This window comes from Polyodon spathula, chromosome 29, assembly GCF_017654505.1.
Source record: "Polyodon spathula isolate WHYD16114869_AA chromosome 29, ASM1765450v1, whole genome shotgun sequence".
Classification (NCBI taxonomy): Eukaryota; Metazoa; Chordata; class Actinopteri; order Acipenseriformes; family Polyodontidae; genus Polyodon; species Polyodon spathula.
In genome coordinates, this window is record NC_054562.1 from 311,172 (window position 1) to 332,870 (window position 21,699).

The 21,699-nt window shown below is 48.9% G+C and overlaps 1 protein-coding gene across 1 annotated transcript; it reads right to left on the reverse strand.

Moving 5' to 3' along the window:
* Positions 1–186: 186 nt before the first annotated feature.
* Positions 187–20,937, reverse strand: copa (COPI coat complex subunit alpha). The gene is made up of 30 exons (XM_041232519.1): positions 20,701–20,937; positions 19,049–19,162; positions 17,982–18,055; positions 17,741–17,821; positions 17,543–17,619; positions 17,257–17,366; positions 13,692–13,801; positions 12,584–12,710; positions 12,037–12,255; positions 11,121–11,271; positions 10,802–10,868; positions 10,491–10,566; positions 10,194–10,276; positions 9,805–10,030; positions 9,431–9,569; positions 8,706–8,868; positions 8,398–8,544; positions 8,111–8,300; positions 7,094–7,189; positions 6,794–6,882; positions 6,571–6,694; positions 6,354–6,443; positions 6,060–6,166; positions 5,789–5,935; positions 5,193–5,329; positions 3,238–3,424; positions 2,553–2,663; positions 2,298–2,459; positions 654–848; positions 187–470 (listed from the first exon to the last, which is right to left on the reverse strand). The coding sequence occupies exons 1-30, from the start codon at positions 20,738–20,740 to the stop codon at positions 411–413; spliced, it is 3,699 nt and encodes a 1,232-aa protein (XP_041088453.1). The 5' UTR covers positions 20,741–20,937; the 3' UTR covers positions 187–410.
* Positions 20,938–21,699: the final 762 nt, after the last annotated feature.

The window sequence follows — 21,699 nt, forward strand, 5'->3', positions numbered from 1 at the left end:
CACCCCCTCTATATGAAGCTGAGGGAGTTCATTCTATAGAGTCTAGTGAAAGCTGCTGAATAATGTTCCCTTGTTAACATATTGAATTGAATTCCCTCGGCTTCATAAAATCAATGGATAAACCCACATTTGACACAGCAGAAATTTCATACAGCTATAAAGAAAGATTTGATCTTGGGTCCTTTATCAATTTCTAAATGATTTTTTTTTATTAGGAGTAAGTGTTCAGCATACAATATTTCAGTGTTAGGGTGATGACAAAGCACACGTTATGTTTGGTTAAAATATAATCCAATAGCACAAGCAGGTACAGGTCACATGACAGCTATTCTTGGTACAGATCAAGCAGACAAAAAACACAAAGGTTTGTAAAACTGGCCAATCAGGGGGCTCCGTGCCAGCGTGGAATCTTAACGGAACTGCAGAGGGCTGATCCTCAGTCCAATCGCGTCTCTCCCGATCTCCGTGGCCTGCGAACCAGGGGGAAGAAGGAAAAAAAAAGTTATTAAATCATTTGATAATTATCAAATACTAAATAGGGTACTTTTTTGGAAATCAAAATCATGTATTTTTAATTTTGTAATAAAACTACGACACCCTGAAGCCTGGGGTAGGTGTAGAGCGAGTGAGCGGGGCAGGGGGAGGAGTCTCACCTGGGTGACCCTGCACACCTCTCCCTTGAACTCCGGGGCATAGCAGGCTCCAGACAGAGGGCACCTCTCCACGGCCTTGCCCCGGTACAGCGGGGTGTAGGAGGCTGCACAGATATCAAAGGGGTTGTGACTGTCGTAGTTGAGCTGGTGAGCGTCGACCAGGGACTTCTCACAGGCGGCCAGAATCTTACGAGTCTGTAAACGAAAGAGGAGAGGCTGAGCAGAGCTACAAATAGCTACAAAACAACACACCAGTTCCGACATCTGTGTGCTTCTCCTCGCGACTTCGCTCTAGGCGTGGACCTAGATCCTGACTGCCCTCCTAGTTCATATTGTATTCTAGCAGTGTTATTATTATACACAGCATCCTAGTTCATATTGTATTCTAGCAGTGTTATTATTATACACGGCATCCTAGTTCATATTGTATTCTAGCAGTGTTATTATTATACACGGCATCCTAGTTCATATTGTATTCTAGCAGTGTTATTATTATACACGGCATCCTAGTTCATATTGTATTCTAGCAGTGTTATTATTATACACGGCATCCTAGTTCATATTGTATTCTAGCAGTACACAGCATTATTCATATTATTCTCTACTCACTGCCTCCTAGTTCATATTGTATTCTAGCAGTGTTATTATTATACACGGCATCCTAGTTCATATTGTATTCTAGCAGTGTTATTATTATACACGGCATCCTAGTTCATATTGTATTCTAGCAGTGTTATTATTATACACGGCATCCTAGTTCATATTGTATTCTAGCAGCATCCTAGTGTATTCTAGTTCATATTGTTATTATACACAGCATCCTAGTTCATATTGTATTCTAGCAGTGTTATTATTATACACAGCATCCTAGTTCATATTGTATTCTAGCAGTGTTATTATTATACACAGCATCCTAGTTCATATTGTATTCTAGCAGTGTTATTATTATACACAGCATCCTAGTTCATATTGTATTCTAGCAGTGTTATTATTATACACAGCATCCTAGTTCATATTGTATTCTAGCAGTGTTATTATTATACACAGCATCCTAGTTCATATTGTATTCTAGCAGTGTTATTATTATACACAGCATCCTAGTTCATATTGTATTCTAGCAGTGTTGTTATTATACACGGCATCCTAGTTCATATTGTATTCTAGCAGTGTTGTTATTATACACGGCATCCTAGTTCATATTGTATTCTAGCAGTGTTATTATTATACACAGCCTCCTAGTTCATATTGTATTCTAGCAGTGTTATTATTACCAGCGCTTACTGTAAACTGCACTGTGTTTAAATATGAAGCTTGCATTGTAACCCTGTCTGTGCTGCCCTATGACACCTGTGTGAGTCGTCTGGGATAAGGGTCTGCCAAATTAATAATAATCATTATTATTAATTTATTTGCCAGATCCCTGCTTTTTCCCAGGCGACTCACACAGGTGTCACAGGCAGGGTTACAATGCAAGCTTCACATTTAAACACGGTTTACATACAGCAACTGAAAATGAAAAACTACTAAGATAGAACAAGTTTTGATTACAACAATTTATTTACAAAATGATATCAAAATTGCAATAAAAAATTTTTAAAGTACCGACACCATATTACTGGTAAAATCGCTTCTTTATTTCCCTACCTGTTGCGCGACTTCAGGTTTGGCGCCCAACTCCAGCAGCCTCCTGGCGAACCCGGCGGCCGTCTTGAAGTTCTTGAGTTTGAAGAAGAGGTTCAGGGCTGTTCTCAGGACCAGGATCATGTGGATGGGCTGCAGGTTACAATGGGTGAAGTACGCGGCCATCTGCGTCGAGCACAGCGAGAGAGGAGGAGTTAGAAAAGACACAGAGAGAGGAGGCAGAGGCGGTTACTTCAGTGAGGCGGAGGAATCAGTTACCTCACACAGACGTTTCTGCTGATCCAGCGTTTCTTTCGGGAGCTTCTTTCTCTCGACCTCCATCGTCAAGCCCACGATGTATTCGCGACAGATTGCGATCAACTGCTGAGCCTGCGAGAGTGCGAGAGAGAGAGACAGAGAAAATCAGTGGAGCCTCCAACACACAGGAAGTGAATCACAGCTGACCAAAACACAGAAACGCAAGATTATAAAAACACGCTTCATTGCTTCCGTAGTTTTGATTTGTCGTGCGTATGAAAACAAAAACAACTGGAACTGAAAATCAGGGGAAATGGTCGGGCAAAATTAGCGATTGTCTGATTTAACTGACAACTTGAATAAGCCACAAGTGCAATTCATTTCATACAGGGAGAGAAAAGAAACACAGAGCCGCACACGATCAAACGCAGGAGGCTTTTCAGAAGCTGTTTCAGACACCTGATTACAAAGCGGTCTGACATTTTCACACGGGTGTGTTTTTATATCGTTGATTACCGAGCGGAGATTGAAATTCTCACACCCAGAGGTGTTCTCATGCAGGCTGGTAGACAAAGGATAGCAAAGACACATCTGGAAGGGTTCCACTTAATTTGCACACTTCTGTAGATCCACGAACCTCAAGCCGTTCTTCACCTGCTTCACTTTCAGACAGAGCGACACACACACACTTGGACAGGCTGCTCACCTCTGTGATCTCCTGCTTGTTCTCCACCACCAGCAGAGGCACGCTCAGCAGGATGGCTCGGAACTTGTCCACCGCCTCCTCGAACTTCCCCCCCGTGGTGAGCTGGTAGCACAGCTGCAGCCGGCCAATCAGATCGGAGAGCTTGAGCCCCACCGCGGGCAGGGCGGATTTGGGAGACGCCTCCTTCCTGAAATGGGAAGGGAGGGAGAGAGAGCAGAGGCAAGAGGGAGTTTATCAACACCTCCAAAAATCGGAGCCAAGAGAGCCCAATTATTTGTTTTTAACTATCAAAAGCTTTCATAAGAAAAGATCCCAGAGCATAAATTTGATTAAAAACTACAAGCCCCAGTACAGCTCATCCACACGTCAACAAATTTTGTACGGGAAGCTCTGAAGGGACAAAATCACCCATACCAGGCCAACCATCAAATTACAGACAGCGAGAGGGTGTGTGTGTGTGTGTGTGTGTGTGTGTGTGTGTGTGTACAGGCAGCGAGAGGGTGTGTGTGTAGAGGCAGCGAGAGGGTGGCAGCGCGAGAGTGTGTGTGTGTGTAGAGGCAGCGAGAGGGTGTGTGTGTGTGTAGAGGCAGCGAGAGGTGTGTGTGTAGAGGCAGCGAGAGGGTGTGTGTGTGTGTGTGTGTGTGTAGAGGCAGCGAGAGGGTGTGTGTGTGTGTAGAGGCAGCGAGAGGGTGTGTGTGTGTGTGTGTAGGGCAGCGAGAGGGTGTGTGTGTGTGTGTAGAGGCAGCGAGAGGGTGTGTGTGTGTGTGTAGAGGCAGCGAGAGGGTGTGTGTGTGTGTGTAGAGGCAGCGAGAGGGTGTGTGTGTGTGTGTAGAGGCAGCGAGAGGGTGTGTGTGTGTGTGTAGTGTGGCAGCGAGAGGGTGTGTGTGTGTGTGTAGAGGCAGCGAGAGGGTGTGTGTGTGTGTGTAGAGGCAGCGAGAGGTGTGTGTGTGTAGAGGCAGCGAGAGGGTGTGTGTGTGTGTGTGTAGAGGCAGCGAGAGGGTGTGTGTGTGTGTGTGTGTGTGTGTGTGGACAGAGGCAGCGAGAGGGTGTGTGTGTATGTGTAGAGGTAGAGGCAGCGAGAGGGTGTGTGTGTGTGTGTAGAGGCAGCGAGAGTGTGTGTGTGTGTGTGTGTAGAGGCAGCGAGAGGGTGTGTGTGGTGTGTGAGGCAGCGAGTGTGTGTGTGTGTGTGTGTAGAGGCAGTGAGTGTGGGTGTGTGTGTGTGTGTGTGTGTGTGTGTGTGTGTGTGTAGAGGGTCGAGAGGGTGTGTGACACAGCGAGAGAGGTGGTTGTGTGAGTGTAGAGGCAGCGAGGAGATCTTCCGTGTGTCACACACCAGGCAGCACAGAGGGTGTGTGTGTGTGTGTGTAGAGGCAGCGAGAGGGTCTGTGTCGCTCTCCCCACACACACACAACATCTCCGGCAGCTGAGAGGTTGTCTGTGAGGTGTGTGTGTGTGTGTGTGTGTGTGTGCGGGTGTGTGACTAGAGGCAGCGAAGGGGTGTTGTGTGTGTTGTGTCCCAGGCACAGCCACACACGGGTCGTACTCACGTCCACACACACATGATAGGACGTGTCAGCGTTAGCCGGAAGGTGTGTGTGTGTGTGTGTGTGTGTGTGTGTGTGTGTGTGTGTGTGTGTGGGTGTGTGTGTGGTGTGTGTGTGTGTGTGTGTGTGTGTGTGTGTGTGTGTGTGTGTGTAGAGGTGTGTGTGTGTGTGTGTGTGTGTGTGTGTGTGTTGTGTGTGTGTGTGTGTGTGTGTGTGTGTGTGTGTGTGTGTGTGTGTGTGTGTGTGTGTGTGTGTGTGTAGAGGCAGCGAGAGGGTGTGTGTGTGTGTGTGTGTGTGTGAGGCAGTGTGAGTGTGTGTGTGTGTGTGTAGAGGCAGCGAGAGGGTGTGTGTGTGTGTGTGTGTGTGTGTGTGTGTGTGTGTGTGTGTGTGTGTGGAGGCAGCGAGACTCACCAGTTGCGTTGTGGGTTCCCTCGCAGCGAGGGCAGGGCGGGCAGCCCCTGGTAGCTGGGATGGCCACGCGCGAACGTCTGCATGAACAGCTGCTTGTAGGGTCTGAAATCCACAACGCCCACCTGGTCGTGAAGGAGCTGCGTCCCCGAGAACAAAGACGAGGTGAAAAACGTCAAAACCAGGAGAAGAAAATCTTCACGCTGGAGTACCAAGCTTCGGGACCGTTTTAATTTATTTTATTTTTTATTTTTTACAAAAATATGAAAATTAATTCTACTGCCTTTTGCTGAAATGGATCAAGTTTAACTGGGCTGTAAAATGGAATTGTTTTGGATTTGGGGGAAGGGAATTTTTGGGGTGTCGTTTTGGCTCGTAACGTTGATAATATTCGTTCCGTCTGTCTTTAGGAGAGGAGAGAGAGGCTAGTTTGACACAGAATGAAAGCATGGCTTTGTACAATGAGTAAGGATCTACTTTGTTTCGTGTTCAGGTTCTGATATTCTGCAGCACAAGTTTCACAGCTAGTTTTCAAATTACAAAACACACTGATAATATAGTTCAGTGGCGCTGACAGAAACAGACAGACAGACACTCACCCTCATGGCAGTTTCAAAGGATCCAGCCAGGATGTGATCCACAGGAAGCTGGGAGTTGTTGCACCACACCTGACTGGGGCTCACGCCTTTGGTGGGCGGGACAAAGAAGCCATCCTCAACTCCGCCCCCTGAGCCACCAGCCAGTTCCTATTGGACAGAAAAAAAAAGACCAATCCAATCAGAGTCCAGAAATCATTCACAGCCTCACGAACGGTCCGTTCCGAGTGGAGTACACAAAAAATAACAGAATAAATCCTGAACGGATGCTTACCAGATCAGGAGGGAGGTCCAGATCCTCCTCCACCTCCCAGCCGCCTCCCTCCTCCTTCCCAGCTCCACCCTCTTCGACAAATCCATCCTGAGCATCCAGGAAACCATCTGAGAGGGGGGAGGAGAGCTTGATCAGCCTCAGTGTGTCTAGCTAACAAGCTCAGGTGTGTCTTTTTATTAAACTCCTAGTGAAAGCAGAACTGGATCACACTGCTGTGCAGCGGGAGTCTGATTCCCATCTCTGGGTTTGTCGATTATCCGTGTCTGACAAACAGACCGACACACAGTCTCTCACCTTCATCGAGCTGCAGTTCAGCATCCTCTCCCCAGCCTTCCCCTCCTGCGACTTCCACATCGATATCCACTGCCATCTGACCGGCTTTCCCTGAGAGCAGATCAATATGACAAGAGATCAACACCTGGCAATCCACAAGCGACAGCTATCTGAACAACCGGTATGCAAAAGCAGCCCGCGTCTGAGCCACTTTGCTCTCTCTCTCTCTCTCTCGTACCCTTGCTGGCGATGGCTCCCTCGAAGAATCCTTTGGACACGGTCAGCAGGGGCCAGTTGGTGTCCAGGGGCATGATGGGAGGTGGCGGCTGCAGTAGCTTGGCGTCGGGGTCGATCTCTGGAAGCTGATTGGATAGAAAAGTTTTAAAGGAAAAATCAGGGGAGTGTCCCGGTGAAGCGCGCTGATGGGAATGACTCTGGGAAGAAAGAGGAAATGCTCTTACGGTTTCCTTTTCGGAGTCAAAGGAGGCTCTGAGGGCCTCTGCTTCCTCGTCCAGCCCGTGCGTGGCAGCAGTGAGGAACGCCAGGGACTCTGGAAACAGCAAACCAGGGGGTGAGAGAGAGAGGGAGAGAAAGAGAGCAGAGACAAAAGAGACAGAACTAGCGGGAGAGAGGAGACAGAGCGAGAGAGAGGAGACAAAGAGACAGAGGAAAAAAGACAGCAAGAGGGAGAAGAGAGAGAGAGAGAGATCTATTCATGTCAGACTGGCGTCGCACGTCTGTCTGGTGCAGAGGATACTCACTCTGCCCGCAGTTCTTGAGAATGCGCACTCTCTCGCCCACGTCCCCCAGGTACAGTGCCCCCTGGTAGTGCCCGCTCATGTCCTTACGAATCTCAGCTGCCAAGCAGAAAACAGAACAGGTCATTAACACAGACGGGTAAACAAGAAAGGAGGCTCAATACCAGGAGGTTCAAATCACCTGGCTCAGCCACTGACTCACTGCTCTAACAGAGCTACCCCTCGTCTCCTCACTGCTCTACAGAGCTACCCCTCGTCTCCTCACTGCTCTAACAGAGCTACCCCTCGTCTCCTCACTGCTCTAACAGAGCTACCCCTCGTCTCCTCACTGCTCTACAGAGCTACCCCTCGTCTCCTCACTGCTCTAACAGAGCTACCCCTCGTCTCCTCACTGCTCTACAGAGCTACCCCTCGTCTCCTCACTGCTCTAACAGAGCTACCCCTCGTCTCCTCACTGCTCTACTCTACCCCTCGTCTCCTCACTGCTCTACAGAGCTACCCCTCGTCTCCTCACTGCTCTACAGATCTACCCCGCGTCTCCTCACTGCTCTAACAGAGCTACCCCTCGTCTCCTCACTGCTCTACAGAGCTACCCCTCGTCTCCTCACTGCTCTAACAGAGCTACCCCTCGTCTCCTCACTGCTCTACAGAGCTACCCCTCGTCTCCTCACTGCTCTAACAGAGCTACCCCTCGTCTCCTCACTGCTCTAACAGAGCTACCCCTCGTCTCCTCACTGCTCTAACAGAGCTACCCCTCGTCTCCTCACTGCTCTAACAGAGCTACCCCTCGTCTCCTCACTGCTCTACAGATCTACCCCTCGTCTCCTCACTGCTCTACAGAGCTACCCCTCGTCTCCTCACTGCTCTAACAGAGCTACCCCTCGTCTCCTCACTGCTCTACAGATCTACCCCTCGTCTCCTCACTGCTCTAACAGAGCTACCCCTCGTCTCCTCACTGCTCTAACAGAGCTACCCCTCGTCTCCTCACCACCGTGCTGCAGTGGGGACGGTATTGCTCACCGATCTTCATCATCTTGCGCAGCTTGTCCAGGTTTCCAGTGAGCAGGTAGAGGAAGGAGAGCTTGTCGAAGTTCTTGGTGCGCTGGTAACACATCTCCACGATCTGGTGGTGGCCTTGCAGGAGAGCGACCGAGCCCAGCTTCTCCCAGCAGCACTTGTCATCCAGAGCCTTGGCTGCATCCAGGGCAACCTGGAGAGAGAGAGACATTATATATGAATCAGCTGAATCACCTGCCGGAGATTCCTCTATCGTAGCGGCACACAGACAGGTAGGGGCAGGCCGTTACCTCGATGTTCCCACACTCCAGGGCCAGGCTGAAGCGAGTCTTCTCGTCCTTCACAAAGTGCAGTGCCACCTCTGGGTAGCCTTTCTTCTGCAGGTAGGCGATGATGGACTGGCCCACCAGCTTGGCATTGCGCACCATGTGCAGGACCTGCAGAGACACAGCAGAGCCGGTCACTCTCCAGCGCAGCTAGGAAACCAACTTCTATACAGCCGGACCCCCCTGCCCTCCTCTGACTGTGTGACTCCCCCCCCGGCACACCAGGGGAGGTTCAGTTGAGCAGACTGGGGTTCGTTTTCTCGGGGTCTCACCTCCTCGTACTTGCGGTTCACTAGAGCCAGTTTGAAACGGTACTCGGTGGGGTCGATGGTCAGAACCCGGGGACGGCACTCACGATCCAGACAGTAGACGCTGTTCCCTCGCACCCGGGTCACGTAGATCGGGAGGTCCAGGGTGCGGATAATACCGTGGTCTCTATACGGAAGAAACAGCAAGAAATCATCACAATAAAATCAGAGCCCCCTTTGCAGCCAATTTAAATAGAAAGAGAGACACAAAATAACTTCTCAGCCCATAATCTATCTGGCTCATCTCTCTCGTTTTAGAGAGGTTCAAGAAATCTCATAAAAAACTTTATCCAAAGCGACTTCTCAGACAGGCTAGGGGGGTGAACTCTGCATCATCAACAACCGCTGCTGCTGCAGAGTCTCTTCCAATAGGACCTCGTTTGTGTGGCGTCTCATCCGAAGGACGGAGCACAAGGAGGTTCAGTGACTTGCTCAGGGTCTCTCACACACACACAGTGAGTCAGGGGCTGCTGCAGAGTCTCTTCCAATAGGACCTCGTTTATTTGGCGTCTCATCCGAAGGACGGAGCACAAGGAGGTTCAGTGACTCGCTCAGGGTCTCTCACACACACACAGTGAGTCAGTGTGAGCCGGGTGAACCTCCTGGTATCAGGACCCCTTCTCTTTAACTGCTGGCCCAGCCAGCCTCACACCCCGGGGCTCTGCAGCGTGGGAAGTGCTTGTGCTCACCCGGAGGTCAGTGCGTATTTGATGTGGTTGCTCGTGGTGTAGATGAACACCCCGGTCTCATCCCAGGCTCCGCTCTTCACCCGGATGTTCTCGTGAATGCTGCACAGCGAATCCAGCTTCCTGTTGCAGATCATGATGGCTGGACAGACAGACCCATTAAAAACAAGGATCACTTGTTAACATATTGAATTGCACCCTCTCTATATAGAATGAACTTCCTCAGCTTCATAGAGTCCAGTGAAAGCTGCTGAATTAATGTTCCCTTGTTAACATATTGAATTCCATCCCCTCTATATAGAATTAACTCACTCAGCTTCATAGAGTCCAGTGAAAGCTGCAGAGTAATGGGGGTTCGCGGTTTCACACACACTCACCGTGTTTGGCGAGCAGAGCCACGTGGCTCATGTCGGCCGACCACACCGTGTACTTCACCTTGGCGAGCTTCACGGACGCCAGGGCGCGTTTCTGCTGCACGTCGAAGAGGGTGATGGAATCGGGGTCTCGCAGGAGCAGGCTCCCGGTCCCGGCGTAGAAGATCTCCTCGCAGTTCGGCACTTGGACCTTCTTGGCGATCTCGTTCTTCAGATTCTTGATCAGCAGCTGAGAGGAACGAGAGAAAGTGAGAGAGAGAATCAGAGAAGAGAGAGAATCAGACAGAGGAGAGAGACAGAGAGAATCAGAGAGGGGGGGGGATTAGATAGGACAGTCCAGAGCGGTCTGTATCCCAGGACAGCGAGCCGATCGTGAGCCCGGCCGGACTTACCGAGTGCATGCGATCCAGGACGGCGAAACGATTGCGGGCCACCCAGACTGCAGTGAGACCAGAGGAACGCTTTCCTTCAGGAGCTGAGAATCAGAGACAGGAACAATTCATTCAGCCTGAAAATCACACACACACACACACGCCCCTCGCAGTCCCTAATCCACGGCACCCAGCTACACAGCAAGATGTATCTCAAGGGAAGGTGAGATTAGGGCACAGAGCAAGCACGAGGGATACAACAGTCAACACACGTCACGCCTCGTGAAAAAAACCCCCAAAAAAGCGCCACATATTTACCATCCGGATTCTGAGAGTCTGTTTCCTTGGGAATCGAGTAGAGATCGTACGTGCTGTTCTCCAGATTGGTGGCTCTCTGTGAGAGAGAGAGAGGCAGAGAGAAAGAGAGGAGAGAGAAAGGGAGGAAAGAAACAGAAAGTTAGAAATTGTAGCCCCACGTCAAGCCTTCTTTTCCTCCTGCCTGGCAGGGTCTGACACGGTTCCTCCCCTATGCTGTGAACGAGAGCTGGAGAAAGGAGTCTTGCTACAGAAGCAGGCAGTTGTAACAGGCAGGCGGGCAGAGGATGTGATGGGACTCTCGTCTCACTCACCGTGCACAGGAGAACCGCATTCTCAGCAGGGTTGTAAGACATGCTGAACACAGGGAACTTGGATCCACTGCAAAAAAAAACCAAATGAATAAATAACAAGGGAACATTATTCAGCAGCTTTCACTGGACTCTATCAAGCCAAGCCAGTTCATTCTAAACAGAGGTTTGATGCAAACACTTTCAGCCAGAGCTGTATCACACAGTCATGCAAATGCAATCTTAACTGCTTTGTTCAAGGTCAGCATCGTCGGAGTGTGACAGCGCTGTGGCTGTAGTACCAGTATTGTAAGCGGCCGCTGTCTCATCCTGGTCCTCGTACCTGCGCAGCTGCATGACGGCCGTGTCCTTGGAGCTGTTGAAGTCCAGCTGTCGGAGGAAGCGGTCCTTCACGTAGAACAGAAGGTTCCCGTGCACAGAGTAGGCCGGCCTCTCTCTCTCCAGCTTGAAGACCAGCATGCCGCTGTCGTGCCCTGACCGGACGAGAGGAGAGGAGGTGAAAACCAGAGCCGGGATAAACTGGTGAGAGGAGAACATACAGGGGAGAGAGCCTCACACACACAGGGCAGCAAGCCTCACATACACACACACACACAGGGCACCGAGAATCACACACACAGGGCAGCGAGCCTCACATACACACACACAGGGCAGCGAGCCACACACACAGGGCAGCGAGCATCACATACACACACACACAGGGCAGCGAGCCTCACATACACACACACACAGGGCAGCGAGCCACACACACAGGGCAGCGAGCCTCACATACACACACACACAGGGCAGCAAGCCTCACACACACACACACACACACACACACACACACACAGGGCAGGGCAGCCTCACACACACACACAGGGCAGCGAGCAGCACACACACACACACACACACACACACACACACACAGGGCAGCGAGCCACACACACACAGGGCAGCGAGCATCACACACACAGGGCAGCGAGCATCACACACACACACAGCAGCATCACACACAGGGCAGCGAGCATCACACACACACACACACAGGGCAGCGACACACACACACACACAGGGCAGCGAGCACACACACAGGGCAGCGAGCATCACACACACACACGGCAGCGAGCCGCAATCACATACACACACACACAGGGCAGCGAGCCACACACACACACACATAGGGCAGCGAGCCACACACACATACAGACAGATGCAAACGCAGACAGCCTGACAAAAAGACACAGTGTTCTCTCTACCTGCAGCAAACAGGTTGAGATTGGGGTGCGCCCCCAGCACCCAGAAACGATCGTGGTCCCGTCGGAAGGTCTGGACCCCCGTCCTTTTGGACATGTCCCACACTCGGATGCTCTTGTCCTCGGAGTTGGACAGGATCAGCTCCTGTCTCGGGTGGAAGACGGCGCAGGACACATTGTTGTAATGTCCACGGCATGTGTCCAGCTCCCAGGCCTTGGACTCTAAACGAAGGAGGAGAAGATGATGAAGGTGGTTTAGGAACGAGAAAAGGTCTTTCAGCCCATCAAGGAAGGTCCCTCGTTAGCACACCACTGTCCCCGTGTCTCAGATCTTTCACCTGTTCAAACGCCGCTCCTCTTTAACAGACCTGTCGGCTCAAGAGCCCTGGATCAAGGGGCCCGTATCGAGGGGGGGGGGGGGGGGGGGGGGGGGGGGGGGGTGGGTGGAGAAACCACTGTCCCCGCAGCAGAATCTTGACCTGTCAAGCTTTCTCAGGGGTCAAGTGAAGGCCGCCCAGCACACCTGTCCCCAGTCGTTACCCTAGGTGACCAAGTTTCGAGGGGGGGGTGGCCTTAGATGTCATTCTCCAGATCTTGACTTGACGGTCGTCAGCGCCCGACACAATCAGGGGCATCGTGGGGTGGAAGGCCGCCCAGTTCACCCCGCGGTCGTGACCCTAGGAGACAGGGGTCAAAGTGCACGGGTTCAAAAGGCCGGAAATACAGTTCTGAATCTAGGAGTGTTATTTAATAAAGCCAGGTTGCCTTAGAAGCTGCAATAAACCTCAATCAAACCTCCGATCACAACTGTGATGCAGTTAGGAAGCACACAGCTCTGGACAAAAGTTTAGCATCACCACCCCTCTCTACAGAATGAATTCACTCAGCTTCATAGTCCAGTGAAAGCTGCTGAATAATATTCCCTTGTTAACATATTGAATTCCACCCCCTCTATATAGAATGAACTCCCTCAGCTTCATAGAATCCAGTGAAAGCTGCTGAATAATGTTCCCTTGTTAACATATTGAATTGCACCCTCTGTATATAGAATGAACTCCCTCAGTTTCATAGAGTCCAGTGAAAGCTGCTGAATAATGTTCCCTTGTTATCATATTGAATTCCACCCCCTCTATATAGAATGAACTCCCTCAGCTTCATAGAGTCCAGTGAAAGCTGCTGAATAATGTTCCCTTGTTAACATATTGAATGGTAAAATTGTAGGTGATGCTAATCTTTTGGCTGTAGTTCTAAGTTATTTATTTATTACACTTTCTGCATCTCAGAGCTGTCCTGGTTTAAAAGTACCTGTATCAATAATTCTGTTCCTTGAAGCTCCCTGTATCCCGGACCTCCCCTGTCTGCTGCTTTCACTCCAACTCAGCTCTCAATCACTGAACTAAACCTTTCATTGAACTATAATAATAATAATAATAATAATGATGATGCTTCCTTTGACCATCGTTCATAGAGCCCAAAAATGCTAGAGTTTTCAAGCCCCGTTGAACGACGATTAAAAAAAAGGTCCAAGATGAAGCCGGTTCAAATCAAGGGTTTGTTTAGAGTCACTGAGAGCTCGGTTGGAACGAAAATCATTAGACGCCCCGTCCCTAGAAACGGGTTCCGGAACCCCTGTTGCCATGACAACCTCCCCCCTTCACCTCCAGGACGTGTTTCACCACAGCGTCTGTCGCCCCAAAGAGATCCACTCCAGAGATTCCACGCACTTCAGTCTCCACTGCCCCGGGGGACAGATTCTTCTTACGCAAGCCTGGAACCGATCATCCGCAGCGGCAGCGAGGGGGGGGACCAAAATACACGTTACACAGACAGGAAGTAAATCAAAGAATGAAGAGACGCAAATTCAGGACTGGGAATCAGATTCCTATTGCACAGCAGTGTTTTCCAGTCCAGGTTTTACTACCAGCTTGATCAGCTCCAGTGTGTCTAGGCAACAAGCTCAGGTGTGTCTTATTATTAAACTCCCAGTGAAAGCAGGACTGGATCACACTGCTGTGCAGCGGGAGTCTGATTATTAAACTCCTAGTGAAACCAGGACCGGATCACACTGCTGTGCAGCGGGAGTCTGATTATTAAACTCCTAGTGAAAGCAGGACTGGATCACACTGCTGTGCAGCGGGAGTCTGATTATTAAACTCCTAGTGAAAGCAGGACTGGATCACACCGCTGTGCAGCGGGAGTCTGATTATTAAACTCCTAGTGAAAGCAGGACTGGATCACACCGCTGTGCAGTGGGAGTCTCATTCTCATCCAGAGTCATGTTTGAGATATTTTCGCAGTCAGACTCCTCGCCAGCAGGGAGTTGCCAGGAGGACGGGCCGGTACGGGGCAACAGCGCCTTCATAACGGGTCTGTTACAGACCGAACCGGTCCGGACTCTCCCAGACAGAGAGACAGACATAGACAGAGATAGACAGACGCAGATAGAGACAGACAGATATCTATCCATTTGTTCTTGCATTATGCCACCTTCAAACTCGGCTGACAATTTCTGGATTCGTTCATTCATGGGGTTGGGAAACCAAGTTGCAAGTAGGAATGTTTCTGGTGAGGCGCGGGTTCCGAGGGGGGGGGGAGGTAGAGGTTTTCAACGCCAGACCTGGCTTGAAAAGATTTTGGGGAGGGGGAGACGTGAAGGAGAGGGACACCTTTTCAGGACGGACTCTTGCGCAGGAAATGGAAGCAGGTGAGTGAGTGAGTGAGTGAGTGAGTGAGCCAGGGTTTCTATCATGCAGTTAGAATTCAAGCACTTTCTAGAATCCTAGTCTGCTAATCCATATAAGAATTGCTTATTAAATAAAATAACTAAAAAAAATAAAACTGACAATTCATCGTTATTTATATATCAGCTTCCCCCAGTCCAGGTTTTACTACCAGCTTGATCAGCCCCAGTGTGTCCAGGTAACAAGCTCAGGTGTGTCTTATTATTAAACTCCTAGTGAAAGCAGGACTGGATTACACTGCTGTGCAGCGGGAGTCTGATTATTAAACTCCTAGTGAAAGCAGGGCCGGATCACACCGCTGTGCAGCGGGAGTCTGATTATTAAACTCCTAGTGAAAGCAGGACTGGATCACACCGCTGTGCAGCGGGAGTCTGATTATTAAACTCCTAGTGAAAGCAGGGCCGGATCACACCGCTGTGCAGCGGGAGTCTGATTATTAAACTCCTAGTGAAAGCAGGGCCGGATCACACCGCTGTGCAGCGGGAGTCTGATTATTAAACTCCTAGTGAAAGCAGGGCCGGATCACACCGCTGTGCAGCGGGAGTCTGATTATTAAACTCCTAGTGAAAGCAGGACTGGATCACACTGCTGTGCAGCGGGAGTCTTATACATAGACAGACAGAGACAGATAATTAGATCAGACAAATAGAGATAGATGGATAGATACAGATAAATGTGTATAGAGCCAGACAGATGTGTACAGATAGAGAGATACCGATAGATGTGTACAGAGCCAGACAGATGTGTACAGATAGATACCGATAGATGTGTACAGAGCCAGACAGATGTGTACAGATAGAGAGATACCGATAGATGTGTACAGAGCCAGACAGATGTGTACAGATAGAGAGATACCGATAGATGTGTACAGAGCCAGACAGATGTGTACAGATAGAGAGATACCGATAGATGTGTACAGAGCCAGACAGATGTGTACAGATAGAGAGATACCGATAGATGTGTACAGAGACAGACAGATGTGTACAGATAGAGAGATACCGATAGATGTGTACAGAGCCAGACAGATGTGTACAGATAGAGAGATACCGATAGATGTGTACAGAGCCAGACAGATGTGTACAGATAGAGAGATACCGATAGATGTGTACAGAGACAGACAGATGTGTACAGATAGAGAGATACCGATAGATGTGTACAGAGCCAGACAGATGTGTACAGATAGAGATACCGATAGATGTGTATAGAGCCAGACAGATGTGTACAGATAGAGATACCGATAGATGTGTATAGAGACAGACAGATGTGTACAAATAGAGAGATACCGATAGATGTGTATAGAGACAGACAGATGTGTACAGATAGAGAGATACCGATAGATATGTATAGGTTGATACAGATACATATGTATTTAGACAGAGACAGGAGAAGGAGTTTCAGGCATGCTTGGTTCAAGCACTAGGAGGCACCCTGCGATTCTTTTTTCATCTTCGTTCGCGAATTGCGACTCAATCTTTAGAATTCCGGGGGGGGGGGTGGGGGGTTTAGGGGAAACATAAAACAAACGCGACACATCAAAAAGCGGGTAGCGGGACCCCCCCGGGGGTCGCTCTTGCTCTCTCTGAGAAACCTCAAAGGGCTTAGCAGACACTGCAGACTGGGTTACAGACAGGCAGGCAGGGCAGAGAGGGCGTGGCTCATTAGGAATGCATTCCGACATCCTCCAATGGGAGAGGATTACATCATGCAGCAACACTAAGCCACATCTCCTGAAGACCGAACCACTGGACATACTGGCAGCGCCTCTGCTCAACACGAGTCAAACTACCCAGCATTCACATCTGTATGCCAAACTGATCAAGGGAAGCTGGGCTTGAAACAACAGAAGTGATGAAAAACATGATGACTGATAGAGATAGAGACAGAGACATATACAGATCTATAGAGAGGCAGAGATAGATATGTATAGATAGATAGAGATATAGAAGGAAATAGAGAGAGAGAGATACATAGGGAGATAGAAATGTATAGATAGATCTACAGACAGGGAGAGCGATACAGATACGTATAAACAGACAGAGGGAGAGATAGATAAATAGAGAGATAGAGATAGTGAGACAGATAGATAAATAGACAGATATATAGAAAGAGAGCTAGATAGAGAAAGAGACAGATAGATAAATATATACTTTTTCAATACACAAAAGGTTTCAATGGATTACCAAGCTGTTTTTCAGGAGGGTTTGATACAAAAGCTCTTCACAGCTGCATAGAAAGTAAAAATCAAGTATTCTAGCAGTGTTGTTATCTGCTCTTGCTGTAAACTACACTGTGTTTAAAGGTGAAGCCTGCACTGTAACCCTGTGCGAGTTGCCTGGGATAAAGCAGGAGTCTGCCGAAGAAATAAATGACAGAAGTTGTCAGCTGCCCAGTGGTTCTGCCTGCAGGAGGTGCTTGTCCTGTCCGCTGTCTTCCTCCCACACCGACCCCCCGACCCCCCGACCCCCCCGACCCACACGCTCACCAGAGATATCCCAAACCCGCACGGTCTGGTCGAGGCTGGCCGACACCACCAGGTCTTCAGAAGGGTGGAACTGAGCGCACATCACGTAGTGGTTATGACCAGTCAACACACTGGAGAGAGAGAGAGAGAGAGAGAGAGGACACACGAATCAATTCACTCTTTCAAAACAGAGTCTCCTCCTCAGCCCGCTGGCTTCACCAGCCTGGTGACCGGAAGCCAGCTGGCTCACTGGGTTTAGGCTGGGCTGTCTGGCTGGCACATTTCTAGAACGGTTTTAGTAACTCACCAGACGCAGGTCCGCGACTGCCAGTTCCAGATGCGGATAGTCTGGTCATCAGAGGCGCTCAGAACCCAGGGGTATTCCTACAGAAGACAGAAAATGGGAGTCTTCATCCGAGCGACGACCGCGAGATCAGCACAGGCTGCGGAACTTCAAAACTAAACAAAATGACGAACGACCCCGCTTGGGTCAGCAGAGACTTACGTGATGAAAGAAGGTCGTGCGAATGTAATCCAGGTGCCCTAACAGAGTGAAGAGACAGCGTCGCAGCTTGTAGTTCCACACCTAGAAGAGAAACCAAACCAGCCAGCCGGTCAGTAACATTCACTCCCCAACCCATCCCCCCCCCCGACATCTCCAGAACCCCAACACCCTTGCAAACCCCAAACCGAATCCCGTTCCCCTCTCGTGACAAGCGCTTCTCCAGACAAACGGACGGACCCACCTTGATTTTATAATCATCTCCACCAGACACAAAGAGAGGCTGCTGCTTGTGGAAGTCAATCCCTCTGACGGGTCCTGGGAAAATAACCAGGAGACACACATTAGACTGACTACAGCCAGCCTGGGAAACCACTTCCATCACCTGGAGCAGGGCTGGCGAAACTCCAGTCCTCCAGGACTTCACTGCATCTCTCAATTCACATCACTGATCTCATTATTTGTTCAATTTGACAGTGTTACTGTTTTTCAAGTTGGTGTTTTATAAAAATGCACTTGATTCAATGTACACTGTCTATGAAAACTATTGACTCCTGAAGATACGTGTTAAATGTGTCCTAGTTAATCAAATAATTAGACCTATTAAGTAATTGAGAGCTTGGGGGTGAGGGGACAGCCAGATGACATTGTATATAGATCACTCTATATAGAAGGTGTGGAACTCAATATGTTAACAAGGGAACATTATTCAGCAGCTTTCACTGGACTCTATGAAGCTGAGGGAGTTCATTCTATATAGAGGGGGTGCAATTCAATATGAGAACAAGGGAACATTATTCAGCAGCTTTCACTGGACTCTATGAAGCTGAGGGAGTTCATTCTATATAGAGGGGGTGCAATTCAATATGTTAACAAGGGAACATTATTCAGCAGCTTTCACTGGACTCTATGAAGCTGAGGGAGTTCATTCTATATAGAGGGGGTGCAATTCAATATGTTAACAAGGGAACATTATTCAGCAGCTTTCACTGGACTCTATGAAGCTGAGGGAGTTCATTCTATATAGAGGGGGTGCAATTCAATATGTTAACAAGGGAACATTATTCAGCAGCTTTCACTGGACTCTATGAAGCTGAGGGAGTTCATTCTATATAGAGGGGGTGCAATTCAATATGTTAACAAGGGAACATTATTCAGCAGCTTTCACTGGACTATGAAGGAAAATTGCTTCATTCTATAGGGTGAGGCTGCAAATCTTTTGGCTGGATCTGCACATATGTTCTATCGATCTCTATCTCCAAACAGACTCAGATTTTGAGCAGCGGTCCTCGTCTCTAATCAGCGCTTTACCATCGTGCTCATCGAACTTGTCGATCAGGGTGCACATGCGATAGTCCCACAGCTGAATCACTCCATTGTGCAGACTGGCCAGAATCCAGGGTCTCTTTGGGTGAAAACTAAGACCTGAGAGAGAGAGGGGGAGAGGGGGAGGGGAGACTGAATAATGTGTACATTTCTGATGTCCCGAATAAATAACAGTGTACCAATATCGTCATTTAAAAATTAAACATCTCTTGTATCTGCTGCAGATCGTAACAAGTTATATCCAGGATGATTCAGCAAGTTTACGGTTTCTGGCTGGGATCAAAATGAGGGCTGAAAAAAAAAAAAAAAAAAAAAAAAAAAGGGATGAAAAAAAAAAAAAAAAATCGAACTGTCCCGGGTTACCCCTCAGGACTGTGTGAAACCAGCCTCAAATATTTAACCCTTAACAACGCAGTGAGAATGTCTGTGGACAAATAAAGAGATTTATATTTTAGTGACTTAGTACAAAAAATGCTATATATCCTCCACATCTCTATATCTATCTATCTCTCTCGTATCTCTCTCTCTGTATATCTGAATATAAACTCAGCTGTCGTGTATTTGATACTAGTGTGCACCCTGACTGTGGCGCACACACACACACCCAGACACACACACAGACACTGAGACACACACACAGACACACACACACACACACCACACACACACACACACACCGAGACACACACACAGACACAGACACACCGAGACACACACACAGACACTGAGACACACACACACCCAGACACACACACACCGACACACACACACCGAGACACACACACACACACACACACCCACACAGACACAGACACACACACACCCAGACACACACCCAGACACACACACACCGAGACACACACACCGAGAACACACACGAGACACACACACAGACACACACACCGAGACACACACACACACACACACACACACACACACACACACACACACACACACACACACACACACACACAGACACACACACACACACACACCGAGACACACACACACACACACACACCACACACACACACACACACACCCAGACACACACACACACACACACACACAGACACACACACACGCACACACACACACATGACACACACACCACACACACACACACACACACACACACACACACACACACACACCGAGACACACACACACACACACACACACACACACACACACACACACACACACACACACCGAGACACACACACACACACACACACACCGAGACACACACACACACACACACCGAGACACACACACCGAGACACACACACACACACACACTCACTCCCGTGCAGTTTAATATGAGTTCACATCACACAGTTTACTTTGCAGATGCGCATCGCTGTTCACTTTGGAAAACAAAAAATATAATAACACACGGCGGCGGTGTCGTACCGGTATACTGTGTGTGTGTGTCTGTCTGTCTGTCTGTCTGTCTGTCTGTGCGTTTTGAACGCAGCTGTGCTTCACAGACACGGATCACATAATCACCGATTTTACACCGAAAAGCCTGAACCGTCTTCAGTCCGGACTCGACCCACTCCTTGCAAACCCGAATTTTACGTGATTTTAATTTAAAACATCATAACTAGAGACAAACAACAACCACCACCTACCTTTGACTCGGGCCGATTTCGTCTCAAACTTGGTCAACATTATTTGGTTTTATTTTTCAATTACCGCAGCCGCAAGTCGCTGTTGTTTTTGTGTTAGTTGTTTTTTCAGCCCCCACAGCGGCTCTGCAATGCAATTGTAAATGATTTTCTATTTTATTCGCGATTTGCTCGCTCCTCCGCCGCTTTCCTGCCAGCGCACACAGAGAGAGGGCGCGTCACGGGCATGATGACGATTCCGCGGACACGTCAGCAGACACTGCCCGTCCGCACCGGAACAATAAAGTTGATTGAAATTGAAAAGCTGCTTCTTCCACGTTGGAACGTGCCGTTCAATCCTGTTTATAATGAATTCAGAGAAGCTGTTTTGGAGAATATTCTGTGCACAATTTAAAAAATAAATACGTAAATGGAAAAATTATATATGTGTATTTTTTTTATTTATATTAGCTCAAAGAGCCAGCTGCCCAACGCATCTTTCTGATGAGGTCACTCGACGCGCAAGCAAAAGCGTCCATTTTGATGAGGTCGCTTATGGCTAGAGCGCAGCATCCATTTTGATGAGGTCGCTTATGGCTGGAGCACAGCATCCATTTTGACGAGGTCGCTTATGGCTAGAGCGCAGCATCCATTTTGATGAGGTCGTTTATGGCTGGAGCACAGCATCCATTTTGATGAGGTCGCTTAAAGCTAGAGCTCAGCATCCATTTTGATGAGGTCGTTTAAGGCTGGAGCACAGCATCCATTTTGATAAGGTCGTTTAAGACTGGAGCGCAGCATCCATTTTGATGAGGTCGCTTATGGCTGGAGCGCAGCATCCATTTTGATGAGGTCGCTTATGGCTAGAGCGCAGCATCCATTTTGATGAGGTCGCTTAAGGCTGGAGCGCAGCATCCATTTTGATGAGGTCGTTTAAGGCTGGAGCGCAGCATCCATTTTGATGAGGTCGCTTAAGGCTGGAGCGCAGCATCCATTTTGATGAGGTCGCTTAAGGCTGGAGCG

What these genes read in the sequence shown, in the direction of transcription:
- copa (XM_041232519.1), bottom strand. Translation starts at nt 20,740, where the DNA reads ATGTTGACCAAGTTTGAGACGAAATCGGCCCGAGTCAAAG. An exon ending in TTGACTCCGAAAAGGAAACC is followed by an intron (nt 6,695 to 6,793) that starts GTAAGAGCATTT and finishes CTATCCAATCAG; the next exon opens with CTTCCAGAGATCGACCCCGA. An exon ending in TGAACTGCAGCTCGATGAAG is followed by an intron (nt 6,167 to 6,353) that starts GTGAGAGACTGT and finishes CCCCCCTCTCAG; the next exon opens with ATGGTTTCCTGGATGCTCAG.